The sequence below is a fragment of the Mesocricetus auratus genome, unplaced genomic scaffold (genome assembly GCF_017639785.1).
Source record: "Mesocricetus auratus isolate SY011 unplaced genomic scaffold, BCM_Maur_2.0 Super-Scaffold_100676, whole genome shotgun sequence".
NCBI lineage: Eukaryota > Metazoa > Chordata > Mammalia > Rodentia > Cricetidae > Mesocricetus > Mesocricetus auratus.
The window spans coordinates 147305760-147332546 of NW_024429266.1; the positions used below are offsets into that span (position 1 = coordinate 147305760).

The 26787-nt window shown below is 44.7% G+C and overlaps 2 protein-coding genes and 1 long non-coding RNA gene across 10 annotated transcripts in view; 1 reads left to right on the plus strand and 2 right to left on the minus strand.

Annotated features, from left to right (window-relative positions):
- The window catches only part of Paip2b (poly(A) binding protein interacting protein 2B), a 32957-nt gene extending 18358 nt beyond the window's left edge, over nucleotides 1-14599 (plus strand). For all 7 annotated transcript variants that reach the window (XM_040737459.1, XM_040737462.1, XM_040737463.1 and 4 more), the window contains 3 exons: nucleotides 5240-5387; nucleotides 9711-9887; nucleotides 10839-14599. In XM_040737459.1, coding sequence (XP_040593393.1) covers nucleotides 5240-5387; nucleotides 9711-9887; nucleotides 10839-10895 — 382 coding nt within the window. In that variant the 3' untranslated portion in view covers nucleotides 10896-14599. The remainder of the gene's footprint in view (nucleotides 1-5239; nucleotides 5388-9710; nucleotides 9888-10838) is intronic.
- LOC121136688 lies at nucleotides 7485-9711 on the minus strand. Its single transcript, XR_005873742.1, has 2 exons — nucleotides 9278-9711; nucleotides 7485-8066 (listed from the first exon to the last, which is right to left on the minus strand). It is a non-coding gene; the product is annotated as an uncharacterized LOC121136688 (long non-coding RNA).
- A 2463-nt stretch (nucleotides 14600-17062) lies between the features above and the next one.
- Nagk (N-acetylglucosamine kinase) lies at nucleotides 17063-25113 on the minus strand. 2 transcript variants are annotated; one of them, XM_005071094.4, is made up of 10 exons: nucleotides 24847-25113; nucleotides 23279-23363; nucleotides 23029-23127; nucleotides 22005-22146; nucleotides 20930-21040; nucleotides 20230-20342; nucleotides 19307-19394; nucleotides 18444-18541; nucleotides 17999-18077; nucleotides 17063-17372 (listed from the first exon to the last, which is right to left on the minus strand). In XM_005071094.4, the coding sequence occupies exons 1-10, from the start codon at nucleotides 24873-24875 to the stop codon at nucleotides 17185-17187; spliced, it is 1032 nt and encodes a 343-aa protein (XP_005071151.1). In that variant the 5' UTR covers nucleotides 24876-25113; the 3' UTR covers nucleotides 17063-17184. The 2 variants fall into 2 exon arrangements, with proteins under 2 accessions (XP_005071151.1, XP_040594297.1); XM_040738363.1 differs by lacking the exon at nucleotides 24847-25113 and adding an exon at nucleotides 24391-24673.
- Between the last annotated feature and the right edge of the window lie 1674 nt (nucleotides 25114-26787).

Genomic DNA, 26787 nt, shown 5'->3' on the forward strand with positions numbered 1-26787 from the left:
AGGGATACATAATGAGACACCTATTATGAAAATAAAGAAGCTGGGCAGTGATGGCTCACGCCTTTAATCCCAGCACTTGGAAGGTAGAGGCACTTGGGAGTTCCAGGCTACCCTAGTCTACAAAATGAGTTCCAGGACAGGCTCCAAAGCTACACAGAGAAACACTGCCTTGAAAAACCAAAAAGAAAATAAACAAATAAAAAATGAAGATAACAACAAAGGAACAGATAGCCAAATGAAGAGATTAGTAGGATGAGGTTTAGAAATACTGGACCTACGAATTTCTATCCCCGTGGAGCTGGGATCACCCCTCCCTGCTTATGAATGATTTCTTATCCACTTTTCTATAAGCTTCCATGTGTTTAGCTCTGCAGAAATGCTCTGAACCTTACTTCTTTGGGTTCTTTATAAAGGCTTCATTATAAAAGCATGACTGAAACAGGATGACCCTGTAACACTGTGACCAGACAGAAAGGGTGTGGTCTTATGCTTGAAGACTACATAGGGAAACCCAGCAGGGCCTGTCTTTCCAGATTCTTCTTGGCTTCTGTACAAGTCTGTCCTCCCAGCTATGGGCAGGGCCTCTACTGAAATGGGGTTTTATGATCAATCTACAAGATCAGAGAATTATGGCCAGCCTGAGATAAAAAGAGGGGAAACTGAGAATATATCTTTGTTTTCTATTACTTGTCAGGGGGAAAGAATTGTTAGTTTCTATGGCCTTCTGGGAGTAGAAAAGAACCAGAGAAAGACTATGGTTTTGAGGCCTACAGCACTTCAGCGTTACAAAAGACTGTCCAGGGCTGGAGTGTAGCTTAGTGGTAGAGTGCTTGCCTATGTGTTCAAGGCCCTGGGTTCTGTCCCCAGCACTGGAGAAAGAAGAGAAGAATAAAAGACTGTCTTCTACCCTTACTGATTAATGCGTTTTCTGCCCTCACCCCATAATAGATGTCTCCATCTGTGCAGTAAACCAGATCAAGCCAAATTGATTCAAGCAAAGCAATTCTAAGATGGTTTCTCTAGTCCAAGAGATGGAGGCTGGAGAAATTGTGTGCCTGAACTAAAGCAGGGAAATTATATAGGTTGTAGATGAGGGGTGATGATGTGTCAGCCACAAGCTGTGTTGTGCCAAAGTACAGTCAAAAGCTGACAGCTTTAGGTGACTGACAACTTTAGGGGAGAAAGCTCTGAAACTGGACTTTTCCCTTTGGAAATTCTCTGAGTGGATGGGGCTTGGAGAGAAAGAATGGGACTTCTCATACCATTCATGATTAAGCTGGAGGTTCTAATAGAACACGGCTCTGAAGCCAAACTGAACCAAAAGGCTATGGTTCTGAGCCAGAAACCATGGATAAGAATCTAAATGGGTGTGTCATAAAATCAAAAGCCTGAACACCCATGTGCTCGGTTTCCATTACCACTTTAGTGAACAGGTGTGCGGTGGAATTTACTGTGCTCTGCCATGCTCTACACTAAAGTTTTTTTGTTTTGTTTTGTTTTGCTGCCTTTTTATCCATGCAATCATTTGTACATGACTTATTTATTTTGGACAAAGGTAGATTTGTTTGTTTGTTTGTTTTGTGTGGGGGCGGTTGAGACAGGGTTTCTCTGTGGCTTTGGAGGCTGACTTGGAATTAGGTCTCGTAGTCCAGGCTGGTCTCAAATTTACAGAGATCCACCTGCCTCTGCTTCCTGAGTGCTGGGATTAAAGGTGTGCTCCACCACCACCTGGCTCAAAGGTAGATTTTTAAAAAAAAACTAAGCTCTGCTTTTCTAGATGGTTTCTGTATTGGTAGGCAGAAGTAACTCCCTGTTGTAAACAGCTACCCACTAAGGCCTTGGGAATGACAGTGCAGCACAACTTGCTGTAAAAAAGACCTAGTCCCTGGAGGGTCTGTGTGTATAGGAATGCCACCTTATTTTACAGGTGCATTGGCATTCAAAGCAGGCTTCTGCCCTTGAATATTGCACATAGAAGTGTCAGCAGTAGTGAGCTGGATTCCTCTTATGGGGAGGAGGTACCCTGTGCAATTCTTGATTTCTTCTGTCTCTGTCTACAGTATGTTCAGCAGATGTATTGCTTATTTGGTGCCCTACTTAAACTTCTGTTTAAAGTAAAATTATGAGGGGCAGGGAAGGTCTCATTCTAGTACAATCTGACCTTGGAGCTCCGTGATAATCTTCCTGCTTCAGCCTCTGGAGTGCTGGTATTGTAGACATGAGACACCATGGCTGCCCTAAAATGAAATTCCGTTAGAAGTCTTTTGTTAGGTTGGTTTTTCGAGACAGGGTTTCTCTCTATTGTTTTGGAGGCCGTCCTGAACTCTGTAGATCAGGTTGGCCTCGAACACAAAGAGATCCTCCTGCCTTTACCTCCTGAGTGCTGGGATTAAAGGTGTTCGCCACCAACGCCCGGCCACATTAGAAATCTTGAGCAGCTTTTCTAACTATCCTTACAGCACTAGAGGTTGTACCCAAGACCTGGTATGCACTGAGATAAATTCCCAGCACATTTGTTTATTTGTGATAGATTATCCCTGGATGACCTCCAGTTTTTGATATATCTAAAGATGACCTTGAAGTGCTGATCCTCCTGCCTCCACCTCACAAGTTCTAAGATTAAAAGCCTTCGCTACCACACTTGGCTTTTCCATTTATTTATTCTTCAGCATCCTATCAGGTTTCATTTGTTTTAAAAAATTAGATTTTTAAATGTTAACAAATTAGGAAGTTACAGATACTTTAAAGGTGACTAAGCAAGACGAGTGTGTGTGTGTGTGTGTGTGTGTGTGTGTGTGTGTGTGTGTGTGTACACTCAAAGCATGGATAACTTTCAGGTGTGTTGCCTAGATAGAAACAAGAGAAAAATAATTTGTTAAAGGAAACTTGAGTCTCAACAACCAGTAGGGTAGAATAGAGTAGATGAGAGAGTAGAATTAAATCACTGGGCAAATGAATGGCAGCATGTGTAGACCTTGGCTTTGTTTCCTTTTTAAAATATTTATTTTTATGTGCATGGGTGTTTTGCATGTTTGAGCACCACAGGTGTGCCCACAGAGGCCAGAAGAGGGTGTCAGGTCCCATGGAACTTGAGTTAACAGATGGTTGTAAGCCACTGTATTGGTGCTGGGAATTGAAAGAGCAAGTGCTCTTAACTGCTGAACCTCAACAGCCTTGTTTTTCAAAAGTAGAGAATCTAATTGGAAGAAGAAAAATTATGTACATAAACTGGAACAAAGAATACCATTAACAGTGTGCTGCTCAGGCACAGCAGCTTAGAGGAAAGGAGAAGTAAAGATTAGAAAAGACATTGTAAATGATAGCAAAAGTACAAAATTGAATTTAAAAGCTGTAATGGATCATATCGATTGCCAGCTTATTTAGATCTAGCTAGAGACATCTAGGAGACCAACTGCTGAGCATTCGAGTAAAGGATCTCTAAATTTGGCTAAGAGTGGTGGGAAGACCCACCCTGAATGTGCACAGCACTATCTCATGGGCTGGGATTCAGAGTTTCCCTGTGTATCTCTGGCTGTCGATAGACTCACTCTGTAGCCTAGGCTGGCCTTGAACTCAAAGAAATCCGTTTACCTCTGCTCCCAAGTTCTGGGATCAAAGGTGTGTCCCCACCAGCACTTACTATTCATGACTGTAGATGGTTGAGCAGCTGGTGAACTTCTTTCTCTTTTTTGCTTAGCAATATAGTGTTTTAAAACACACAAAAACACAAAGTCTGGCCGGGCAGTGGTGGTGGTGGTGCACACCTTTAATCCCAGCACTGGGGAGACAGAGTCAGTTGGATCTCTGTGAATTTGAGGCCAGCCTGGTCTTCAGAGGGAGTTCCAGGACATATCTACAGAGAAACCCTGTCTCAAAAACTCCCCCAAAGCCAAACTAACAAAAAACAAGGTCTGGCTACATAGCCCAGGTCTTAGAATTATAGTAATCCCTCCAACCTCACGTCTCATGAATTGCTTATTTTTGAAATACATTTTAGAGACAGAACTTGATATCCAGAATAAAGAGCAAGTGCTTACACTGTTTATAACAATGCATTTCTAGAGTGCTGGGAAGATGGCTCAGCTGTTAGAAGCAATTGCTGCTCTTGCAGAGGACCCTAGTTAGATTGAGTTCCTAGCTCACATATCAGGCAGTTCACAACTACCTATAACTTCAGCTCCAGGTGATCTGTTGCCCTTTTCTGGCTTCTGAGCATACTCACACATGTCATATATTCATAGGCACACATACATAAATGAAAATATGCATAAATAGATATTTTTAAAAGAATGCACTTCCTTAAGAAGTTGATCTGCAGTAGGTTCTAGAACATTTACGAATTTGGCATAGAAAAATTCTACTACTACCATATCCTTTGGTTTTTGTTTGGGAAGAGTATACTTACATATTTTTTTTCTTAATCCATTTTGATTTTTATTTTGTTTTTGTTTTTTGTTTGAGAAAGATTTTACAATAGCCCAGGCTAGCCTGAAACTTGGAGCAGTCTTCCTGCTTTGGCTTCTGAGTGCTGAGATGACAGGTGTGAGCCACCTGCCTTAGTTAGGGTTTCTATAGCAGTGAAAAGACACCGTGACCATGGCAACTTTTTTTATTGTTGGTTTGTTTTTCAAGGCAGGGTTTCTCTGTGGCTTTGGAGACTGTCCTAGAACTAGCTCTTGTAGGCCAGAGTGGCCTCGAACTCACAGAGATCTGCCTGCCTCTGCCTCCCGAGTGCTGGGATTAAAGGCGTGAGCCACTACTACTCAGTTGACCATGGCAACTTTTAAGAAGGAAATCATTTAATTCTATGACTTACATTTTCAGAGGTTTAGTTCATTATCATGGTGGGACATGGCAGCATGCAGGCAGACATGGTGCTGGAACAGGAGCTGAGAGTTAACACATCTTGACTTGTAGGCAACAGGAAGTGGTGTGAACATATATGAGACCTCAAAGCCTGCCTCCACAGTGACTTTCTCCAAGAAAACCACACCTCCTAATAGTGCCAGTCCCTTTGGAAGGCCTTTTCTTTCAAACCACCACACCACCATCCCCCACTCCTCAATTCTTAGAGAACTATTCTTCTGTATAGTTGGTAACTATATGTGATTGATATCATAACACTTACAAACTAACAATTGTGTTCATTTTCATTAAAGTCATTGGAATGATCTGGATGTTTTGCATTCAAATTTCCTCAGTCCTTATCTTTACTTTTTGCCTTCTTCTATCTGTTTAGAATCTCCATAATGAATGGATCCAGTATGGCAAATACATCACCCAGTGTGAAATGCAAAGAGGACCAGGAGTTACATGGACATGAGGAAAAGGAAAACCCATTTGCAGAATACATGTGGATGGAGAATGAAGAGGATTTCAATAGACAGGTAGGCAAAGGTAGAAGGCAGTCACTAAAGCTGGCAGTGGTGGCGCACGCCTTTAATCACAGCATTGGGGAGGCAGAGGCAGGCGGATCTTAGCAGCCAGAAGCTTTATAGCTCAAGTTAGAGTCTATAGCTCTGGGTTCTAAGCCAAGGGCCTGACCCTCAGGACTTAGTGCATTCCTCTGCTCTAAGCAGCAGCAGTCAGAGCCAGCTAGGATTACAGCTCCTAAATCCTCTAAAACCCTCAAGAATCTGTAGTCTTTTCCTCCCTCTCCCTTTCTGTCCTGTGTGGGTCTCTGTATTTCCACCCTACTGTCCTTCATTGTCTCTGCTGCTTGTGTGGAGTTCTTTCCTGCCCTCTTGCCTCCACTGACATTGCTGCTACCTACAGTTGTCAAAGTGGTGACTACTACAACACTTTGCTGACATACCCTTGCTGCTGTTTGTATGTCTCATTCTGGAAGGTCATATTAAAATTGTTATAAGACAAACAATAAAGATTTAAGATGCAGTTTAAAAAATTGGTAGTAGAAGAAGATACTATATCAAGGTTTCCAGGCAGACTATTTCTTTACCATAATATTCAAGTCAAGATGCATTGTACAAAAAATATCTTTTGGGGCCTGTGAGATAGCTCTGTTGATAAAAGCAATTGCTGCCATGCCTTAGAATCAGAGTTAAATTCCCAGGACCCACAAGGTAGAAAAAGAGAATAAACTCCCACAAGTTGTCCTCTGACCTCCACATGTGTGCAGTGACACATGTATACCTCCCTCCAACAATAAATAAACATAATAAAAAATTTAAAGCTATAACCCCTAATACTAGTACTGATTGTCATTGATTCGGTCAGTAGGTACACATTCACATACACCTATGAATGTGGAGGCTAATGTCAATATTGTTTATCTTCCTCTGTTGCAGTATGGGTATTGGATTCACACTGTGGAAGAAGGATGTTAGCCTTTCTTGGCTGCAGGGTGAATCAGGCTCTAAAGACTGAACCACTTTTCCTTCACCCAGGGTTTCCTTTATTGTTCAATTTACACCTTCACAAGTTGATTTCCATATCCTCAAAACAGTCTAAGCTTCCAAAGGGACAATGCCAAGTGCAAATTCTCCATTGGCAAAACCAGGTTTTGCATAGGCTTAGTATCTTTGGGAAAATATCAGGCAAGATTCACATATTAGGGCAGCAAGGGAAACAACAGGTATCTGCTAAACAAAAGATGGATTAGGGCTAGGTGCTAGCACTCTGGAGCCAGACCAGGTGTAGCCCAGCAGGAATGTGCTCCCACTTTTCTCCATCAGTCTCCACTTTATTTTTTAAGCTGGTGATTGGATAGACTGGCTGGCCAGTGAGTCCTTTCTTCTGTCTCTGCCTCTGGACACTGGGATTACAGGTATACCATCACACCTAGCTTTTTATGGGAATGCAGGGGATCCAAACTCAGGTCCCCATGTTTGTGCCCCAAGCATTTTGAGCCATTTCCCCAGTCCCCTTATTGATCAAAAAATTGTTCATTGAAAGATGGTAATGGTGGTGCATGCCTATAATCCCAACATTTATACGCAGCAGCAAGGGAGCTCTGTTCAAAGAAGAGTTGAACAAGTATGAGGCTTTTAAAACCAGATTGAAATGTAACACTAAGACCTAAATAAGGAAATATCACTTGATTGAGGTCTCAGCAAGTAGTGGCATATGAAGGTACATACTTTAATCCCAGCACTGGGGACAGAGTCAACAAGAACAGTTCAAGGTCAGTTTCTGCTACCTATCCAGCTTGAGCGTCTCCACAGACCCAGACAGATAACAACAAACGTGATCTCGGGAAGAATACTCAAGGGGCTGAAAAGACAGCTGTATAAGTTTTGGGTACTTGCTGTTCTTGCAGAGGACAGGAGTTTGGTTTCCAGCACCTACATGGTAGCTTACAACCATCTGTAACTCCAGCTCCAATGGAGCCAGCGCTTTTCTTACGACCTTTTACCCACACTCATGTGCATTCACACACACCCAATTAAAAATAATACAATGCTTTTGAAGAAAGGATAACTCAGGAAAGGGAAGAGTTCTTGTAAGAAGAAACACACTAGTTGTATTTGTGAATGATTTATGTTCATACACAGATAATTCTAATAATACAGAAGAGATTTGGTTGTACTAAGTGGGGGGCATCCACCGATTCTATGTAACTAGTAGGATGTGTTTCTCCTGGCGAGGCATGACATGGAATGTGGGAAGATGAAACCACTTAGTTGGGTGTTGGTCTTTTATATATGTATTCTCTAACTGGAGGTTTTTTGTTTGTTTTTCTGTAAGCTCCTGTCATTTCCCCATGGGTATCTGGTAACTAAAGTAAGAACAGCCACAATACTCATTCATGCCTCATTAGGATCTTTTGTTTGTTTTTCTTTTCTTTTCTTTTTTAATGTTCTTAGTGCTAATTTCCCAACTCTTACACAAAGAAAATGGAATACTGCTATAAAAGAAATAGGTTCACATGTCAAGGTCTTAAAATAGCTATAGTAAAACATTTGAGCAAGGGAATGTGTAAGAGAATGGAGAGCAGGAGTATGGTGGCTTATACCTGTGGTCCTAAGGCTTGATAGGCTGGGGCAGGGGGATTGACGTGAGTTCACAGCCATCCTGAGCTGTATATATAGTGAGTTAGTCCAGCCCTGTCACACAGAGAGAAATAGAGAATGGATAGAAAAAATAAATACCAAACATTTCAAACACAAAACTATAAAATCTTGCGGCTTAGAAATACTTCGTTGTAGTTACTTTTATGAGCTTCATAACTATATAATTTACAAGATTTAAAAATGTTTGGGCAATTAAAAATTTAAGATACTCTTCTTAAGCTGGGTAAGAGAACATAGCTATGATCCCAGCACTTGGGAGGAACAAGCAGGAGGATCAGAAGTTCAAGGCCAGCCTCAGCTACATGGAGAGTTCAAGTCCAGCCTGGGATATATGAAACTCTGTCTTAAAACAACAGAAATAAAAACTTACTATTTGTAACTTTTTCTGAACATATGAGGCACAGTTAAGTGAGGTGGGAAAGAGATTTGGCAAGTGTGGAGTGGCCCATAGAAGTCACTGAGATCTGCCAGTGACTGCAAAGGACTGGAAAATCCTGGATCTCTTCACTTCAGTTTGTGACTGTTCAGGAAGTATGGAGTAGTTTAAATATTGTATTCTTGTTTTAAGAGACTACTGTGTTGTGACATGTATTTTCTTTTTTTGACATGTATTTCTAGTAATGCATCAGAAAGTTCCCTTTGTATCTCTCTAAGGTTCTAAAAGTATTTTTCTACCTTGGGGTACTTATTACTAGAAAAGTGGGTCAGGAGCTAATATTGGTTTTGATTTGGTTTTCAGTATCCAAGTTTCAGGCTAATTACATACTTCCTTTGTCTTTTACATGCTCCTTGTAAAGTGTGAAATTTAAGAATTTTGTTTTGTTTTTGGAATCAGGGTTTCACTATGTGGCCCTGGCTAGTGTAGAACATGACCAGGCTGGTCTTGAACTTACAGAGACCCACCCCACCTGTCTCTGCTTCGCAAATGCTAGAATAACAAGCATGCCACCACATCTGGCTAGAAAGAATGCTTTTAACAAGATCAAAGAAAGAATTCAAGCTAGAAAATGATTTTTCCATACCACTATAAAAATAGAGAATAAAAGATAAAAGCAAGATAAAGAATCCAAAGTAATCTCAAAAAAGTGTTCCATAAAGATTTATGAAGACCTGAAGTTTCTGCTATTTTTAATAACTAAAATCATGTTTTCTTTTTGGTTATCAGATGTTACTTTTCTGTTGCTGTGATAAAATACCATGACCCACAAGTGACGTAGGGGAGAAGAGGCCTTATTTTAGCTTACAGTTCTAGGGGGAATATATCCAGTCCATCATGTTTGGGATGAACAACAGACAAGCATTGGCAGCAGGAACAAGAAACTGGCTGACCACGTTATCTGCAAATTGGAAACAGAGAAAAAACAAGAAATGGAATGAGTACAACTGTAAATTTCAAAGCCTGTCTCCATTGACATACTTTTTTCATTAGGACTCTACCTCATAAAGGTTCTGTGATGTCCCTAAACAGCATCACCAACAAAGGACCAAGTATTTAGAAACATAAGCCAATTGGTAACACTTCTCATTTAAACCACAACAGTCATTAGAGGCATCATTAGCTCTCTTGCCCATGGTTCTGATTGCAGAGTGAGGACCTCTGAAGGGAAGGGCTGGGAACCCCAGAGGGATTGTCCTCTGGGGTAGTAGTGCCTTTGAATGTTCCTCCTCTGTTGCCAGGTGGAGGAAGAGCTGCAGGAGCAAGACTTCTTGGACCGCTGCTTCCAGGAGATGTTGGATGAAGAGGACCAGGACTGGTTCATCCCAGCACGAGACCTGCCTCAGACTGTGGGACACTTACAGCAGCAGTTAAATGGACTGTCAGTCAGCGACAGTCATGAATCTGAAGACATTTTGGTAAGAGCTTTCAGTAATTCCACATGTGACATCCTGAAAGGAATATGGTGTTTGGAGTCATAGATGCCTCTGTGGCCCTACACCATACATCAAATCTCTGGAGCCTCTCAGCTGCCATGACTTCACCCCTTAAGTGGCCCCCAGCTCTGTGAAACTGTAATCATCAGTCTTCAATTACCCTGATGCTCTCCACTAAGATTAAAAGCCTAAATTGGGCTTCAGTAGACCACGTGATAATTGTCTTTCTCTTTCACTGTCTATAGCTAATATACTCTCTATCTGCTAGGAAACTGTTCCTATTAGGAGGAACACACTCCTGGCAGGCTAGTGAGCCTAGACAAGAGCACAAAGGCCACAGAAAGATAAGTAGAGGTTCTGGTGTCCAAAAATGCTATTTTGGAATGAATATCATTCATACATTCAAGGGAATATCCTGAAGTGGAGTGGGAAGCAAGTGGGAGGAGCCTCTTAGTCAGTGACAGCCTGGGGTGTTAAGAATCTCCCTTGCCCTGAGGCTCACCAGGAAGGGTACTGTGGTGTGGCTCAGTTGTGGAACACTTGCTTAGCGTGTATCAGAACTGCAAAAACAAAAGGATTTGGTGGGTTTTTTTCCCTGTCCCTCTTTCCCTCTCTTTCCCTGTACTTTCATCTCTCTGCAGGGTTGGGGTTTTGAACCTTGTACATGCTAGGCCAAGTATTCTACCAATGAGCTGCATCCCCAGCCTGAAAATAAGTTTTAAAATATAATATGACATGAAAGGAGAAAGATGACCGTCGGTGTGGGGAGAGATGAGGCAGGTATCAGCAAAGTCAGTGTACTGCATATGTATAAAATGTTACAGTGAAACTCATTATCTTGTGTGCTAACTAAATTAAATTTTATTTAATTATGAAAAATAATAAAAGTACAGCTTGCTTTGAGATATGTTTTCTCTTGATTTCTTATTTCAGAGCAAAAGTAACCTGAATCCAGATGCCAAGGAGTTTATTCCAGGAGTGAAGTACTGAACTGTTGGAAGCTTCCAGAAGGACTTGTTTTGTCCCCATACCTGGGGCCAGCAATGTACAAAAAGGCAGAGCTGAAGGGGGGTGGCAAGGGTGTGCAGCCAGGGAGGGTTGGGTTGGGAAGGTGGCTTAACTGGATACTGTGACTCTGAGTAACTAATGTGCGAGATACTACTCTCCAAGCCCTCTGAGCATGGCTCTTCTGTTCTGCTGACTTGTTCAGAGCAGTTTCCCCTTTTATTTTATTTTTGATGATCTTTTTGGAGTTAAGGAACTGCAATTGTTTTTCTCTTGTGAGGTATGTTCTGTCTACATTCAAGCAAAATAAGCTGACCAAGGAAAACAGTATTTAAGAAATAATCTTTCCTGCTGTATACCTACCAGAAGCAAGGCATCTGGAGAGCTTAAGGAGTTTGCAGCTGGATGGTAAGAGGGAAAAACAGAGCAGGAGATGTAAACCAGATGCAACACTCAGCTCCTCAACCCCTGACATTTCCATGATGAACTGGAGTACCAGTGGCCCACAAAGCCCTTGTCTCCTGGCCTGAACTCTACTCAAGAAAACACAGATTTGAAAGTTCTTGAATGAATAAACTTTGGATGGATGCAAGTTGTACATCAGAAGAGCAGGGCTTAATGGTGGCTGTCATTTAGTTGCTGCTTGCCTGATGTTGAGCATACGTGTAGCTACTGTCATTCATCAGTTACCGGTAAAGGTCACATAGGGTTGCTTTGCCTTCATGGTCCTCATGGGGCTACTCCTGGCTTCTTTCCCTCACAGTTCTAAAAGACACTGCTACCCAAAGTCTGAGATGGGCCTTTCGTTGGAATAGTTGCATCTTGAATCTTTTTGGACAGTTTTGGTTTAGTTTTCCTTAGTCCCATCAATATTCTGCTCTTACAGTGTCTTAATTCCCTCAAATATTTCTGTATTTTTTCCAAGAAAATACATTTTCCAAACACTAGCAAGCTGCTCAGTTCAGTTTGGGTGCTTCTCCTGTCTTTCAGAGTGTTCCCAGAAACTAAGCTACTGAAGGATCCTGCCTGAGAACACAACTAAGCTTCTTGAAGCTGTAAACTTTTTTTTGTTTCCTCATGGGCCTGGCTAGGTGCAGTCCTGGTTCTATTGCTACTCTGTAGAACTGAATTCCACTGGGATCTGCTGTTGTGAGTAGTGGTGAAGGTGGTAGTGTTGAGGGTGAAAGTGTCCTGTCCTTTTCATGCTCCCAGGACAAGGGATTTGGAGAGGCCTGAGAGTGCTGTGGCATCTGTGTGGCTGTCACTGTGCTGTGTTAGGTCTGGAAAGATCATGTAGCTTCCAGTCTGTCAGTTCAGCATGTGAATGTTGGCAGAGACTGGAAGAAAGGCCTGGAGTCTAGAAAGTTGAAACGTTTTCCCTTTTTCATGGTGCCAGGGATGGAACCCAGGGTCCACTTGTGCCACGTTAGTCCTACCCCATGAGCTGTTCTCAACTCTCCCTTGTTGGCTTGTAGACAGCCCCAGCAGTTAAACACGGAAGTTCCCTGTTTTTTCTGTTAAAAGTCTCATAGGATAGCATCTTGTGAAAGTGGTCTTCCCTCTTAGGTCACATCATAGTGAGTAGCTCAGGGAACTTGTGTGGCCAGATACACATTGACTCCCAAAGCCTCTCCCTCAAGAGAATGAAACTAGGAACTCCTAGTCCTCTGAGAGGAATTTATTCCTGCTTTAGCTTGTAGTTTGACTTGCCACTTCTAATAAGGAAAAGGGTATGGGTAGGGCATGCTGCAGTCTCCATGAGGCTGTTGGAATTAAGAATGTATCAGGATTGCAGGAAGATCCTTGAGAATCTCCACCTGCATATAGTGTACCCTTCTCTGAGTCCCTGGCTGGGAAGCCCTCACGAGCCTGAGGAGGTGTTGTTCCATCCTAAAATTTTGCTGTTTGGAAACCAAACTGCTAAGTCTGATCCAAGAGGCCTACCTCCCCTCCTGCTGTGCTGGCTCATTTTACTTGGATATCAGTCTCTGGCCTGGTTTTGAGGGTACATTTGGTTAATACTACTAAAATGCTGTCAGTGTACCTAGAAACAAGTGCTGGTGATCCACCTCAGAGGCAACATGATGACTCCAGGCTTGGGATATAGCCAGTAAGGTAATGTGTAAAATGACTTATTCCTATGGCACAACTCTTCTATTATCTAATGTTGTGAGGTAGCATAATTGTGCCCCAGACTATAGACTTAGCCTTAGAGTTTGCCAACTTAGCAGAGGAGAGGAGTTTTGGAGTTTTTTTGTTTGTTTGTTTTGTGTGTGTGTTTCCCCTTGAGAATTTATATAGCAATAGAAAATGTTATTACTACTTGCTGGTCTGGCTGGCCCCAGTCTTTATTTCTTTATGACTGAGTTATAATTGTGATTATTTGACTCTATAACTTTTCTGTGTGAGGGGATGGATAGAGGGATATCTCTTCAGGCATTTTGGACTGCATAAGAAATTGTGGAGGTAGCCACAGCCTGGGTACAGTAGCTCAGGGTCTGGGGCCAGTTTCTATCTATAGTGTACCTGACTTTTGGTTATAAGCAAGCCAGAAAATAGTCTAAAGATTGGATCATTTTTATTGGATCCAGGACCTCACATGTGCTATGCAAGCACTACACCAAGCTGCATTCCAGGCCTGTGAGAGGCTGGGTCTTGGTAGCACCCCTATTTCTAAAGTCACAAGAGCTGTGATTACTTCATTAAGATTATAAGGCTAACCATGGCCTAAAAATAAATGTTTCTAGTGAACTACTTAAGTATCCTTCATATTATTGTTATATCAAGGGTTTGTTTTGACTTTAGAGAGACTACTAAGATGCAGGTAAACAGCTCTTCAAGTCAGCATCTTCAGTGAGTCAGCTGGGAAAGGGGAACAGCCAGAGTGACCCTCTTGATTGGGGCTGTGGTAGATGAGCTTGTGACTGCCTGGCTTCCTGAATTTGTCCCCTATTGTTAAAGGGGACAGGCCTCTGCAGTATGAGTCTTGGTATTACATGCTATTAGTCTAGGTTTATAAAATGCCAAGGATAGAACCCAGAGGTCTGACAAACTTGACCTACCTGGTGGAAAAGCTTATCCTAGCCGCTCTTCTCTGGGAGAGTAGGGGTGGGAGGCATTAGTTTTGTCAAGTAGAGAAAGCAGAAAGGATGCTGTGAAACAGGGACCAAGTGATCTGTCCATCCACAACTGGTCAGTCCTGGGACAGCTCAGTGCAGTAGGTGTGAGTACATCCCAACGTCCGTTCTGCTACATGGAGGATGTCCACCAAGACTTACACAGTCGAAATCTGGAAGGAAGTGGGGTTCTTTTTCACATGTTTAATCTTCCAAGAAGCTGCCGGTAGTGATGGGAACAGAGCAGGAATCTGTCCAGGGAAACATTAGACTGCATATGACCTGCCCTCATCACCGTCACACTCCTAGACCCCAGAAGTTTTTTTCCTCGGAGTCGGGATTAAAACATAAGACACTTGCTATCGTCAACATGTCAGGCTTAGGAGCCACATTTCCTTTCCTGTTCTTGGGGAGGAGGAAATTCAAAGGATGGGTTTCTTTTTTCTTTTTATGTAAAAACCTTCCTACATTTTTGTTGCTAAAAGTATAAATGGAAAATTTGCTGAGTTTTCCTCTCCAAATTTACCTTACTGTATTTTAAAATGAATAAACATTCCAGGTTACTTAATACTATACAGAATATCTTTTTGTTTTGTTTTGGTAGTTCTTAGGGTCGAACTCAGGACCTCATACAGCGAGGCAGCATTCTACCACTGAGGCTATCCTTACCTCTGGGTAAGGATATTAAAAGTATCTTGAGTCAGTCTTGCTCTGTGGTTTAACTAGACTTGAAACTCTGATCCTGTTGCCTCAGCCTCTCCAGTGCTGAGATTATAGTGTGGACTACCTGGCTGTCCTGAGTATCTTAATATTGTACTATTACTAAATTGTTTTTCAGTGCTGGGGGAAGATTTTTTGCATGACTGGGGAAGTGTTCCAACAGCAAACTACATCCCTTGACTATAAAATGCATTTCTTGTAGTAACATGTTTCACTCTATAAACACACAAAAGGAATTTTGTCCTGCCAATTGTGAGCCTTCAAAAATATTTAACAGCAAGTTGTGGCTAGTGCTTATCTTTAATTCCAGGACTTGGGAAGAAGCAGAGGCAGAGGCAGGTAGATCTCTAGTTTGAGGCCAACACAGTTCAGACTAGCCAGGTCTACATAAACGAGACTCAATAAATAAGTTAATAAACTAGTGCTTGAAAAGTGGAAACAGGGCTCCTAAAACAAAACTTTGAGCTGGGGTAGTTCACTAATGATGCGTATACAGATCATGAAACTCACTGGGTTTGTCAGAGTTTAGGAACTTTCTTTACTGCTGAATCACAACTACCTCATTAATTTCTCCCAGTAAATTCTTTCATACGCTGGTCCCCAGGCCCTGGAGTACCTAATGTACCTTTTCTGAGCATTTCATGTCAGTGGAGTCAAACACTATAATTAATTAATTTGGCACTTTTTTTTTAAAGGTGTTCTTTCAATGTTGAGCAGTTTCCTGCTGAAGAGTATGCTGCATTTGTCAGAGAGCCCCTTAAGCTTGGGTTTCAGCCTCTTCAGCTCCACTGGCTTTCCACCTCCACTTTGGCAAGTCCACTGTTCCCAGGACTTTAGAGCTGTATGTCTTAGGAGCCTGAGCCCTGCAGATTCCTGTGATCCTCAACTTCTCATGAGGAGACATTGCACTGTCAACTGCAGGTCAGGACCTTTTTTTTTTTTTTTTTTTTTTTTTTTTTTTGGTTTTTTTCAAGACAGGGTTTCTCTGTATTGTTTTGGAGGCTGTCCTGGAACTCGCTCTGTAGACCAGGCTGGCCTCGAACTCACAGAGATCCGCTTGCCTCTGCCTCCCAGTGCTGGGATTAAAGGCGTGCGCCACCAAGGTCAGGACCTTTGAAGCATTTGAGGGCCTTTTAATAATGAGCACAAGTGAATAGGAAATGAAACTATACTAGGGTTCCATTCAGAATCAGTGCTGAAGACTGTAACTTTCTAGTCATGTCCGTGGAGAGGTGTCTAAGTCTGCTGGACTCTTGAGGTGGTGGAGATACACACAGGAGGAAAGAGAGCCAAAGTGGAGATGGAGGAGCCAGGGAAGCAAAGCAGCCTGATAATGCCCAGGCTGTCCTCCAGTAAACCTAGGTCCACACACACACACTGTACGTAAATACAGGCAGAACACCCAAACAAAATTAACAACAAAACCCTAAAAACAATTTTCCTAAAAACACCAAAAGAGGGAAAAAATTACTTAATTTTTGCTCTACAAACCAAATGCCATCTGTTTAAAAACTCAACAAACAAGAATAGTTACACTTGTTGAGGTAGCACCTTCCTGGCTAAACCTGGCTCCCTTCTTCCACATATATGGACAAGAATAGAACACTGCAGGAGTTGGAGAGTTAACAGAATCCAGATGTTAAAATACTATCATTGTTGCACATCCAGACCTGGTTAATCTTAGTTGCCCACTGGTAGTGGGAATGATGGTGCCTCTGGGCAATTCAGAATATTTCCTGGGAGGATTAGGGATTAGCTCCAGGAGGGGGGAGGGAGGGGGAGTGGGAGGGGGAGAGAGGAGAGAGAGAGACACACACACACACACACACCCCAGCTGGCAGCAGCAGCATAGCTATAAAAGTCAGAAGTGCCCCGTGATAACCAGAGCCAGGTGAGCAGCAGTGAGGAGCAGGAAGGTCACTGCACTGAGTTAAGCAGTGCCTATTTGGCTTGTAGGGATTCATTCAGACAAACAAAATGCCCTGTGTACCTACAGCTACCAAATCCAAGGTTAAGTCAAAATTGAGACTGGGATTGTACTGTCTCCCAAATCCTACAGAACCTTTGAAGAGGGTATGATAGACCTTGGGTCATTCCCCAGGAGGTGAGCATGGTACAGTTTGGCTCCATCATAAGAAATCATAACATGGGTTCCAGCTCCTGGCAGCCACAGCATGTGGTGTGGAAATGGGAAGTGCAGTGCCATTATATACTTAAAAGCCTGGTGGGTACATGCAAGCACCTGGAATTTATCTTTAAAGCCTGAACCTGCTAGGCTGACCTGCTGTAAGTGCTAGGAATATGCACAGCAATGTGTTGAGGATACCATCCTGCTAGGGAGGAGGTAAAGTGCATTTATTTTCTTCCGTGTGTTTTTAACAAAGAAAAAGCTCCTCCCTTCTAACAGTGTCAGTTGGATGGAGGAGGGGGTGCAGCCCCTAGAAGGTATAGGAATAGAAGGCAACAGCATTGATGCTGTAGTCCAAGGGAAGGTGGTATCCAATGTGCTTGGCTCCCAGGCTGGCACCCCCCAGTGCAGAAGACTGCCGTAGTTTCATCAGGGTGAAGCGGGACAAGGAGTTCTGGGCCTGCGACTCTCGGCCCTGGGTCAGTGCCAGGAGAAAGCCTGGAGCGAAGGACACAAAAAAGAGATCAGCAGCTGGGGCTTCAGTGGAGATACTAGCGACCACATGCTAAGCATCCAGCACACAGAGGCACCAGGCATGGGTCCTGGAACCAGCAGCCAAGGAACCTATACTCCTCAATTCTAAAGCATGCAACACCAACAACTTCTTAGAGCTGTTTCAGAGAGTCTAATGGAAACCCTGCAACTGCTGAACTGTGGCTGCCTGGTTATCACACACTGGTCTGAGCTCTTATGAAGATAGAGAGATGGCTCAGTCACTAAGGGCATTTGCTGCTCTTCTAAGGACCTGTGTTCAGTACCCAGCACCCACATGGTGGCTCACAATACCTTTAACTCCAGTTCTGACACCCTCTTCTACCCTCCCTGGGCTCTGCACACCCATGGTGCACAGACATGCTGGCAAAAATACACAACATAAAAGTAAACAAATCTTAAAAAGTGATATGTATTTAGAATAGAACATCTTTTCACCAGCTCAAGAGCTAGAGCTATACAGCTCTGCAGTAGAGTACAGGTTAACAAGCACATGAATGAAGGGCCCCACTTGACCCTCCTTTCCAGCTGTACTCTTTTGTTTTTATCCCCACCTGCCCACCCAGACTCACCTTCCTTCAGCAGCTCCCAGCTCTTCCACACTGAGCCCACACACACAATGGGGAGGCCAAGCTCCCCTTGGAACAAGACCTGGGAAGAAGAAAGAATGGACACTGCAGACTGACCCCAACCCTAAACCTTGCCAGAGCCTCAGGCATATTTCCTCAGACCCATCTCTGTCCAAGACACTCTCCTAGGGGAAAACTGAAGGTGGACTCAAACAAAAAACAGGGGAGGCGGCAGGCAAGGAGGAAAACAAGTCATGAAAGTGAAGAGGAGAAGAGGAAAGCAATGTTCAAATAGGAAGACAGAGCCTACAGGACAGCACATGAAGCCAGTCTCTACAGATTCAGAGGCATCAAAGTACATAGATTTTGATGGGGCAGTCTTACCACCTAAGCCAAGGGCTAGACCTCATCCAGCTGCCACCCACCTTCGTTTCTTGCCTCAACTCACCGGGTCAATCTCTGGTAAAACTGCCACGATGTGTCTGCCCAGCATCTCCCCAGCCTTCTTGAAGATGTACCGGGAAAGGGGGTCTCCCTGCTGTGCACCTGGGACACAGAGGAGGAAGAGGCTGGAGAAGACAGGAAGCAGCCTACTCTACTCTACCCCTCTCTCCCTTAGGTAAGGCAGCAAGCTCAGGCCAAGTCAGTGTTAGGATGGATGCCCACACTGGTAAAGCAAGCCTCCTCCCACCATTCTAGGTACCTCTCCTTCCAGTGCCTTGAGAAGATCCTCCCCACCCCGCCAGAGCAGGAGGACTAAACTCCAGTGAACTATTAAACTGTGTCTGTCCGCCTTGAGTCTATTAGCCCTGTGGAGACGGGACTCTATCTGAGAAGATGGCTGATGCTCCTGTTAGTGATCAGCACTCCCATCAGTGTGCTGCTGGCCAGCCCTATCCTGGCTGGTGTTTTGAGTCCTGAAATAAACACATGTAGGGTGCCCTGGGGCTAAGGAATCCAAGTTAAAAGAGGAACACCTCAGAGTGAAAAGTGTGACAATGCAGGTTCCTCCCAAAGCCAACACAAGCTATCTGAATTTTCCAATCCCTGCTTCTGTAATTTGCTCAACTGACACTACTTCAAGTTCTCAAACTTAGGCCTGCAGATTGCACCAGCCACATGGCCAGCAGGGAGAGAAACACAGGCAATCCAGTGCTGTTTGGTCCCACCTTGACCCTATCCACTACACCAAGTTGAGTAACAGACTCCAGGTTACTTGGTAAGACAGCCACCAGCCTTAACCATGCACCACCCTCCCATTAGACATGTTTTAGGGGAATCAAGCTACACACAAGCCAGCACTTATAGTACCTTCTGCAATTTTCTGACAAAACCCAGCAAACTTGGATTTATCAAAGTCCCTATAGAGGTGGGTGAGGATTCCTAGCCGATCTGGCACCTGAGGAACACAAAAGGAGACACAGTCAGTAGACACAGAAAACCCCTAGTCTTGTCACCCAGAGTGGCCTTCCCAGTGTGTCTATTGGAATGACCAAAATATTTTGGAACTTTTTGTTTTTTTGAGACAGGGTTTCTCTGTGGCTTTGGAGACTGTCCTGAAACTAGCTAGCTCTTGTAGACCAGGCTGGTCTCGAGCTCACAGAGATCCGCCTGCCTCTGCTTCCCTAGTGCTGGGATTAAAGGCATGCACCACCACCGCCTGGAGGAACTTTTTTTTAAGCTTTAAAATTATAGGAATTTGAGATTTATCATTTGAGTGTACTTTTGTTTTCCTCAAGATCAAATTCATTGAACTCCCGAAAAGATTGCTTCAGTTAAAGAGCAGTCCCCTACAGTCCCTACTCACAGTAGCAGACCAAACATCTGAGAAGTGCTGCAATCAAGAAATGGATTCATCTCTCAAACTGTCTTCCTCCCCCACCAACAATCTAACACATCAATAACCCTTCTGAATCCCTAAGAATACAGATATCCTCTAGAGTACATTTTAGTGGGGGCGGGGTAAATGTGAACATCCACAGAAACATTACTAAGTGTTTAATACACGTCTTATTTGGCTTTGTTTAAATGTTTGTAAAAACGCAAAACTTCTTAAAAGGAAGCGGCAACACACTGGCCTGAACACACTGCACACTACTCTGAATCCTGTCCTTACCTACCACTTCACCTTGCTCTTCTGATCCACCTGGAGATCCCTATCCCCTTCTGCAGCCTCTCCCGTGGATGCCCTGGTGTCCTACACTAGGTGTACATGACTGTGGGGTAGGCAGTACCTGGAAATAGTTGAACATGGCCTGCTTGACATAGCCAATATCATGAGGAGCTGCCTCCAGGTTGTCGATGGAGTCAAACACGATTTTCACAGCTTTGTGTGAAATCCAGAAGGCTGCCAATCACAGAGACCATCTCTTCACCAGGAAGGACTCCCAAACCCAAGACCAGTTAGAAGTCAGTGATCAATCAGTGGTTCCCAGTAGGGAGGGAGGCTTTTAACCAAATTATCTGACAGATGCAGACAAGGGAAAGCTGGTGGGGAGACTTATACTGGCTCCCATTCAAAGACAAGGGTAGTGAGCTGTCACACAGCTGCAGTTACAGCAAGAGCTGGACCCAAAAGCCACCAAAGAAATATATACATGGTGCCCAAATAGTATCAGTGGGAAGTGATTCCAGGCCACTTTTCCTACTGGCACAGAGTCTCTGGACAGCTATAGCCTTAACCTTCAGGTTGAATCCTTCCCTTAGGTTTCCAAAAGTCAATAGGGGTAGGCTGTACTACCATTCCATAAACTGAACTCTGGGCATGAGAGACGACAAGGAGCAAGATGGTAACTGATTCTCCCAACACTACCCTATATTTTGAAACAGGATTAGGAGATATTTAAGGACACCTGTTTAGGTTTAGGGACCAAGAGGATAGGAAAAGGGAGAGAGGTCACAGGAAGGGGTATGCCAGGCCCTATGTGTGCTTACCTGAGCCCTCATCTCCTATCATATGGCCCCAGCCACCGCAGCCACTCTCGGAGCCATCCGGGTTGACAAGCCTACAGTTGGAGCCTGTCCCAGCGATGAGGACAATCCCACCTAAGGAGAAGACATGCAGGCTCAGTGTGACCAAGGACCTTCATAGAGCATCAGTTTTCCACTGCAAAAGATAGAAGAGAAACCAGCCCCAGAGGAGAGGGATTGCCACCCAACCTCCCAGAGCAAACAGCCTAGGGATGGAGGAAGAATACAAGTCTGCATCCCTGCCAGCTAGACTTCAAATGATCTTGGCTTTACTGAGTACCTAATGCCAGAGACTATGGCAGACCTTGTTCTTTTTTTTTTTTTTTTTTTTTGGTTTTTTCGAGACAGGGTTTCTCTGTGGCTTTGGAGGCTGTCCTGGAACTAGCTCTTGTAGACCAGGCTGGTCTCGAGCTCACAGAGATCTGCCTGCCTCTGCCTCCCAAGTGCTGGGATTAAAGGCGTGCGCCACCAGCGCCCGGCTCAGACCTTGTTCTTAAGTGACTAACAGCACCCTAAATCATACAAACAACTCCACTTCTACAAAAGTAAAACCCTTGCACAACTCCTCAAAGATGGAAGGGCTGTCAAATCAGCCTAGGCCTGTTTCATTTTTGAGATGGTCTCATAAGGTAGTCCTGGCTGATCTAGGACTTATTTATGTACAACAGGCTAGCCTTGAACTTGTAGCAATCTGCCTGCCTGTCGCCTGAGAGCTGGAGTAGAAGGTGTTCCCTGACATGCCTACTGAGACACAGTTATATGCCAGCACACTACCATGCCCACACTTTCTCTTCAGTACCCCCAGTTTCTGCCCCCATAGATTCTACCCCTCACCTCCCACCCAGACACTTAACCTGCCTTCCTTCCTCCTCTGTCCCCTGGTCCCTGGTCTAGCAAGGGTATTAATATGCCCAGTTGAGAAAGAATAAGAGTGGCTGCCTTCCAGATATTTGTAAGAGAAGTTTTGCCAGTTATAGGTAAGGGGCTTTCTCCATAAGAAAGCTCATTCTCAACTCCACTCCTTCCTTCACATCCTCACCATCCGGTGTAGCTGTGGCGATGGAACCTGCTGCATCAGTGGTGATTACGTAACTTTCACTCAGGTTGGGAAATCGGCCCCTCAACTCCTCTATCAGGAGCCTCACTGCTTCTTCCTGCTCCCCACCACTCAGGGACAGGCCCTAGGCCACAAGGGAGAGGAACATGCTGAGCAAAGAAAGGAGGCAGCAGCCCCAGACGAGCTTTTTCTTAACTCCCTCTCCTGACACCCATCTGGCCATACCCTGTTCATTCAATGTAGCCCCTCCACTCACAGTAACCCTTAGAAGGTCATGCCTGCAGGAATAGCCTGGCCTAAGAAAGGATGGAGGAAAGAAAGACACAGACAAAGGAGTAAGATGAGGAGATATGGAGAAAGTAGCTTGGCTTGACACCCATGGGTCTGGTTGTGCCTACACATCTCCCTTGCATATCTGGGAAATAGCCAGAATCACAGAAACCTGGGAGAAAAAAATGGCTAACATTTAAAGTGCTCTCCAGGCTACAGAGTGCTGACCATTTTGGAATATATCACATTATCTCACTTTTCCAACAACTCTTAGTATCTGTATTTGCAAAATGAGGAAACTGAGGCTGAGAGAAGGTAACAGACTTATTTATTTATATATTTATTTACTGGTTTTAAGAGACAGGGTTTCTCTGTATTGTTTTGGAGGCTGTCAGTCCAGCCTGGCCTCGAACTCACAGAGATCCGCCTGGCCTCTGCCTCCCAAGTGCTGGGATTAAAGGCGTGTGCCACCACCGCCAGGCGAAGGTAACTGACTTAAGGGACACTCTACTGAGGGGAAAAGCTAAAATTCAAATCAAGATACTAATGAGTCTCTGGAGCCCCATGCTCTAAAAAAGAAAACATTCTCAGCTTACAGATGACCAATGAAACCACAAGAATGGACAAGACCGAAGGCCCTGGCCCTAGAGCCCTTTTCCTCTCGTCATCAAGCTCATCTAATCCCACTGGCCACCTGCTTCAGGACTGCTGATGGCCCCAGCTCCAGTGGACTCACCAGGCTTCGAAGGGGTACCAGAGGATCCACTCCAGCCTTCTGTTTGGTTGTGCTCACCATCTCGTTGATCCTCTCCACACACTTGTCTGTACCAACCAGCTGGCCCCAACAGCGAAGGAGGAGTTAAAAAGGCTTACAGGACCTGTACTGTCCCTACCAGCTGCTAAGAGACCCAGCTACCACCTCAACAAGAGTTATAGCGCATTAAATAAGACCCAAGCCCTCTGGTCCCCTCAGGGTAGCTTTTTACCCAGTGGTTTGTGCTCAATCCATCTGCTTCTGCCAGGATCTGCCCATCCTTGGAAAGTAAAAGGGCTTTGGACCGTGTGCCTCCCCTATAAAACACAAGAAGGAAATTCAGTCTTGCTAAAATTACAGAGACCACCAAACTTGCATAGTAGTCCCTTATTGGGATCTAAGGTAGAGATAGCTTCAGCAAACCCAACCTCTACTCCCAAACCTACCTGTTTAGTGTCTGCTACACTCTGCAAGGGGAAATGGGGCCTTGCTCATATTTCTCTGGTAGGTCCTACTTCCCCTGCAAGATCCCACTTAACATCACCTAGACCTTACAACTTGTCTGATGTGGGCTTCTCCACACATTAGTAAGCCCTAGCTAGCAAAGACTGCACTGAATTAAGAGTGTATTAATTTGTTTCATGTCTTAATGTCTACTTCTCATTATGAGTTCCACTAGGTAAAGCTCTAGAGTGACTCCCTGTCTTCCTTAACCAGCTCAGAGCTCAGTCAAAACAACTATGGTAAATACATCAGAGGAGAAAAGCAGGCCTCTGCTCTTCTCACAACAGCTAAGAGCCAGCCACTTTCAAGACCCATCTCCTGCCACCAGGGTCTTCAGGACAGGGAGACATTCTTACAGACCTCAGCAACCAAACACTCTGGAGTTAAATTCTTGGGGTAAGTGGTATAGAGGAAGAGTGACATTTGGAGGGGTGGTGTCCTACTGACCAGCATTTCCTGGAATGTAATGACAGTTAAGACTGGATGATCCAACTCAAAGAGGACATCAAGTTCAGAGGGGATATTAATGCATGAGACAGCATACTAAGAAATCACTTCATGGCAAATGGAAAAATTAAGTCTATCTTCCAGACGAATGTAACAAGGCTAAGTGCAAACCCTTACACTGTACTGAGGATTTTTCCTTGTTTGTTTTTAAGGTGTCACAAAAAAAAGACAGAAGATATCCACCTTAGCAATTCACAAAGAGACTTCAGGGTAAGTCAGGAGTGAACTGCTATGACACCAGACCCTCCTCCTAGTATGCCCTGGTTTGACACACCCAGACCCACAAAATGCTTGTCATAAGCAAGGGACAGGGCAAACCATCATGTTGCTCACCCTTGTCCTGCTTTACATATGTGGCAATTGAGACCCAGAGAGGACATACGTCTCCCCCAAAGCCATGCCCGGCAGAGCTACTTCCCAAAGTCCAACAGACCAGCTTCTGAACAGGAGAATATGTGAAGCAAGGACCTTCGGGCCCGACAGCTGTGGAGGGTCCCAGTGACCAGGATATGACAGTGTTCTGGTGGCAGCTGCTCAACTCCCGGGTTCCCTCGGGCAAAAACCTCAGTCTGGGCTTCTGCTTCTTTCCGACATCCACCCGCGACCGGCAACTTCCCAGAGGACCCCAGCTCTGCACATCTCCAGGTTGATGCCAGGGCCCTGAGTCCGAGCGACAGTGGCAGCCGGGAGGGGCGTGGTCGCTCCGTGGAGCACAAAGGAGTGGAGTGGGCCACCGCCCCCTGACCCGCCGCTCCCTAACGGACGGCCTCGGGTCCGTTCAGCACTCACCCTTCCACGCCGCCATAGAGCGCAGCCATGCTACCGCTGCCACCGCAGGTCCCTCCGTAGCAACCTCGCCCTCAAACGGTGAATCCTCTGCCACGATCTGTGGAACCGCCCTACGTCATGTGACCACAGCGCGCATGCGCGGGAGTGACTGTCCAGCGTTTCCCGCGGAGGCTGGGCTGTTCCAGGATGTTATCTCTGGTTTTTTCCCCCAGCTTGCTCTTTTCCTGCCCGGTGCTTCCAAATGGAGACCGAACCTCAACTCAGGAGCCAAGGAAGGTATGCGAGGGAACGCCGGAGCAGCTGGCAACGGCGCGGTTAATTATGATGCGCGCACGCGCAGACGCATGCCGAAGCATGCTCAGAGTCTGGCGGAAATGCCTGAATGCTAAGGCTAGAGCCAAGGTTTAGTCGTGTGTCCGTTTTCCAGCCCCCACCCCTGCCTCTCCCGCCGCCCACCCTGGAGCGCAGCCTGGGGTCTGAGCTGCGCTAAACTTGCGGAGCCGGTGACAGAAAGGCCCCAAGCTGCTGTCAGCACGGATCTAGCGGTGCAGAGCCTAAGCCAGGGTTTTGTGTATGGCAGCCAACCGCTCTTCAGGTGAACTGAGCCTCGCCTGTTATTTTTTTGGACACTTACCTCTTCCGTGTAACCCAGATTGGCCTGGAACACAATGCTGGCTCACCACCTGCTCCCCTATTCTGAAATGTACAATGGAAGGGAAGGAGGAAGATGCCGTCAGGTCTGACAGAAGAGTGGTCCCTGTATGCCACCACAGGCTGCTCCAGGTGGTTCTAGACCGGCAAGGAACAGCTTCCAAAGCCGGGAGGGCTGACTGTTGCCCTTAACATTTCTTGGAGACATCAAATGGAACCTCCATAAGGCTAGCCTGCCTCCTCTCCACCCTCTGCTCTTTGTGCCTGGCTCCTGTGGAAAAATCTTGAACTAGGATCCTCTTTCCCTGACGTCTAATTGGCTCGGCTTGTATTTTGATGTGAATAGTTGGGAAGATGGGTACACAGGGTCTCATGTATCCCCAACCGACCTCAAATTCTAGCTGAGGATGACTTTAAATTCCTGATTCTCCTGGCCCCACTTCCCAAGTGCTAGGATGTAAAGGTTTTGGTTTAGGCATGCTTTTTAAGATTAATGGGTGGACTCCGCACTTTATTTCTTACCTATTTGAGTCAGTAAAGCGCCAAATGACTCAAGAATAAAAACAATTTTACTACCTGACAGAGAAACTAGAGGGAGGGCCTTAATGCCCACTTGAGACATTTCCATTCACAGTACATCGAAGCTGGAAAATATTTCATACAACAACGATTTTAGAATTACAGCTAATTCCATTGGATTCAAACTGAACAAGAAGTTTTAGCAGAAATGTGAAGTTGTGGAGGAATTTTGAAGGGAAATTTCCTTTTTGTGATAGTGTAATGGGTGTTGGGATAACACTAAAATGTGCTTTTGTATTATTATTTAGATTTTTTAATGAGGTCTCAAATCACCAAGGCTGGCTCTACACACCTGAGGCATCTAAGGCTGCCTTTGAACCCCAATTCTCTTGCCTCCACTTCCCAAATACTAGGACTGAAGGACTACACAGCCTCCCAACGTCCTTATTTAGAAAAGAATACAAGAGAGAAAGTTTAGTTTGAAGACAAAATTGAATTCTGAATTTGATTTTGGCTGGGAATTATATACAATTGCTGCCAGTTCTCACCTTCAGAATAAAGATGATAAACCTTGGTGCCAAAAAGATAGCTCAGAGGTTAATGGCTCCTTCTGCTCTTACAGAGGACTAGAAGTGAGTTACCAGCACCTACTTCAGGTGGCTCACAAAGCCGTAACAGGCTCTAGAGAATGAATTCAATTCTACCTTCTGCCCCCTTGGACATTTCACTAATGCACACACGTATGATTCAAAATTAAATATAAAAAAATGA

Excerpts from the sequence above, each read along its gene's own strand:
- Nagk (XM_040738363.1), bottom strand. The coding sequence starts at position 24,437 with ATGTCCTCTCTGGGTCTCAATTGCCACATATGTAAAGCAGGACAAGG. Across the intron at positions 23,364-24,390 it reads ATATGTAAAGCAGGACAAGG|GGGAGGCACACGGTCCAAAG; the intron begins GTGAGCAACATG and ends TGTGTTTTATAG. Across the intron at positions 23,128-23,278 it reads GATTGAGCACAAACCACTGG|CTGGTTGGTACAGACAAGTG; the intron begins GTAAAAAGCTAC and ends TGTTGGGGCCAG.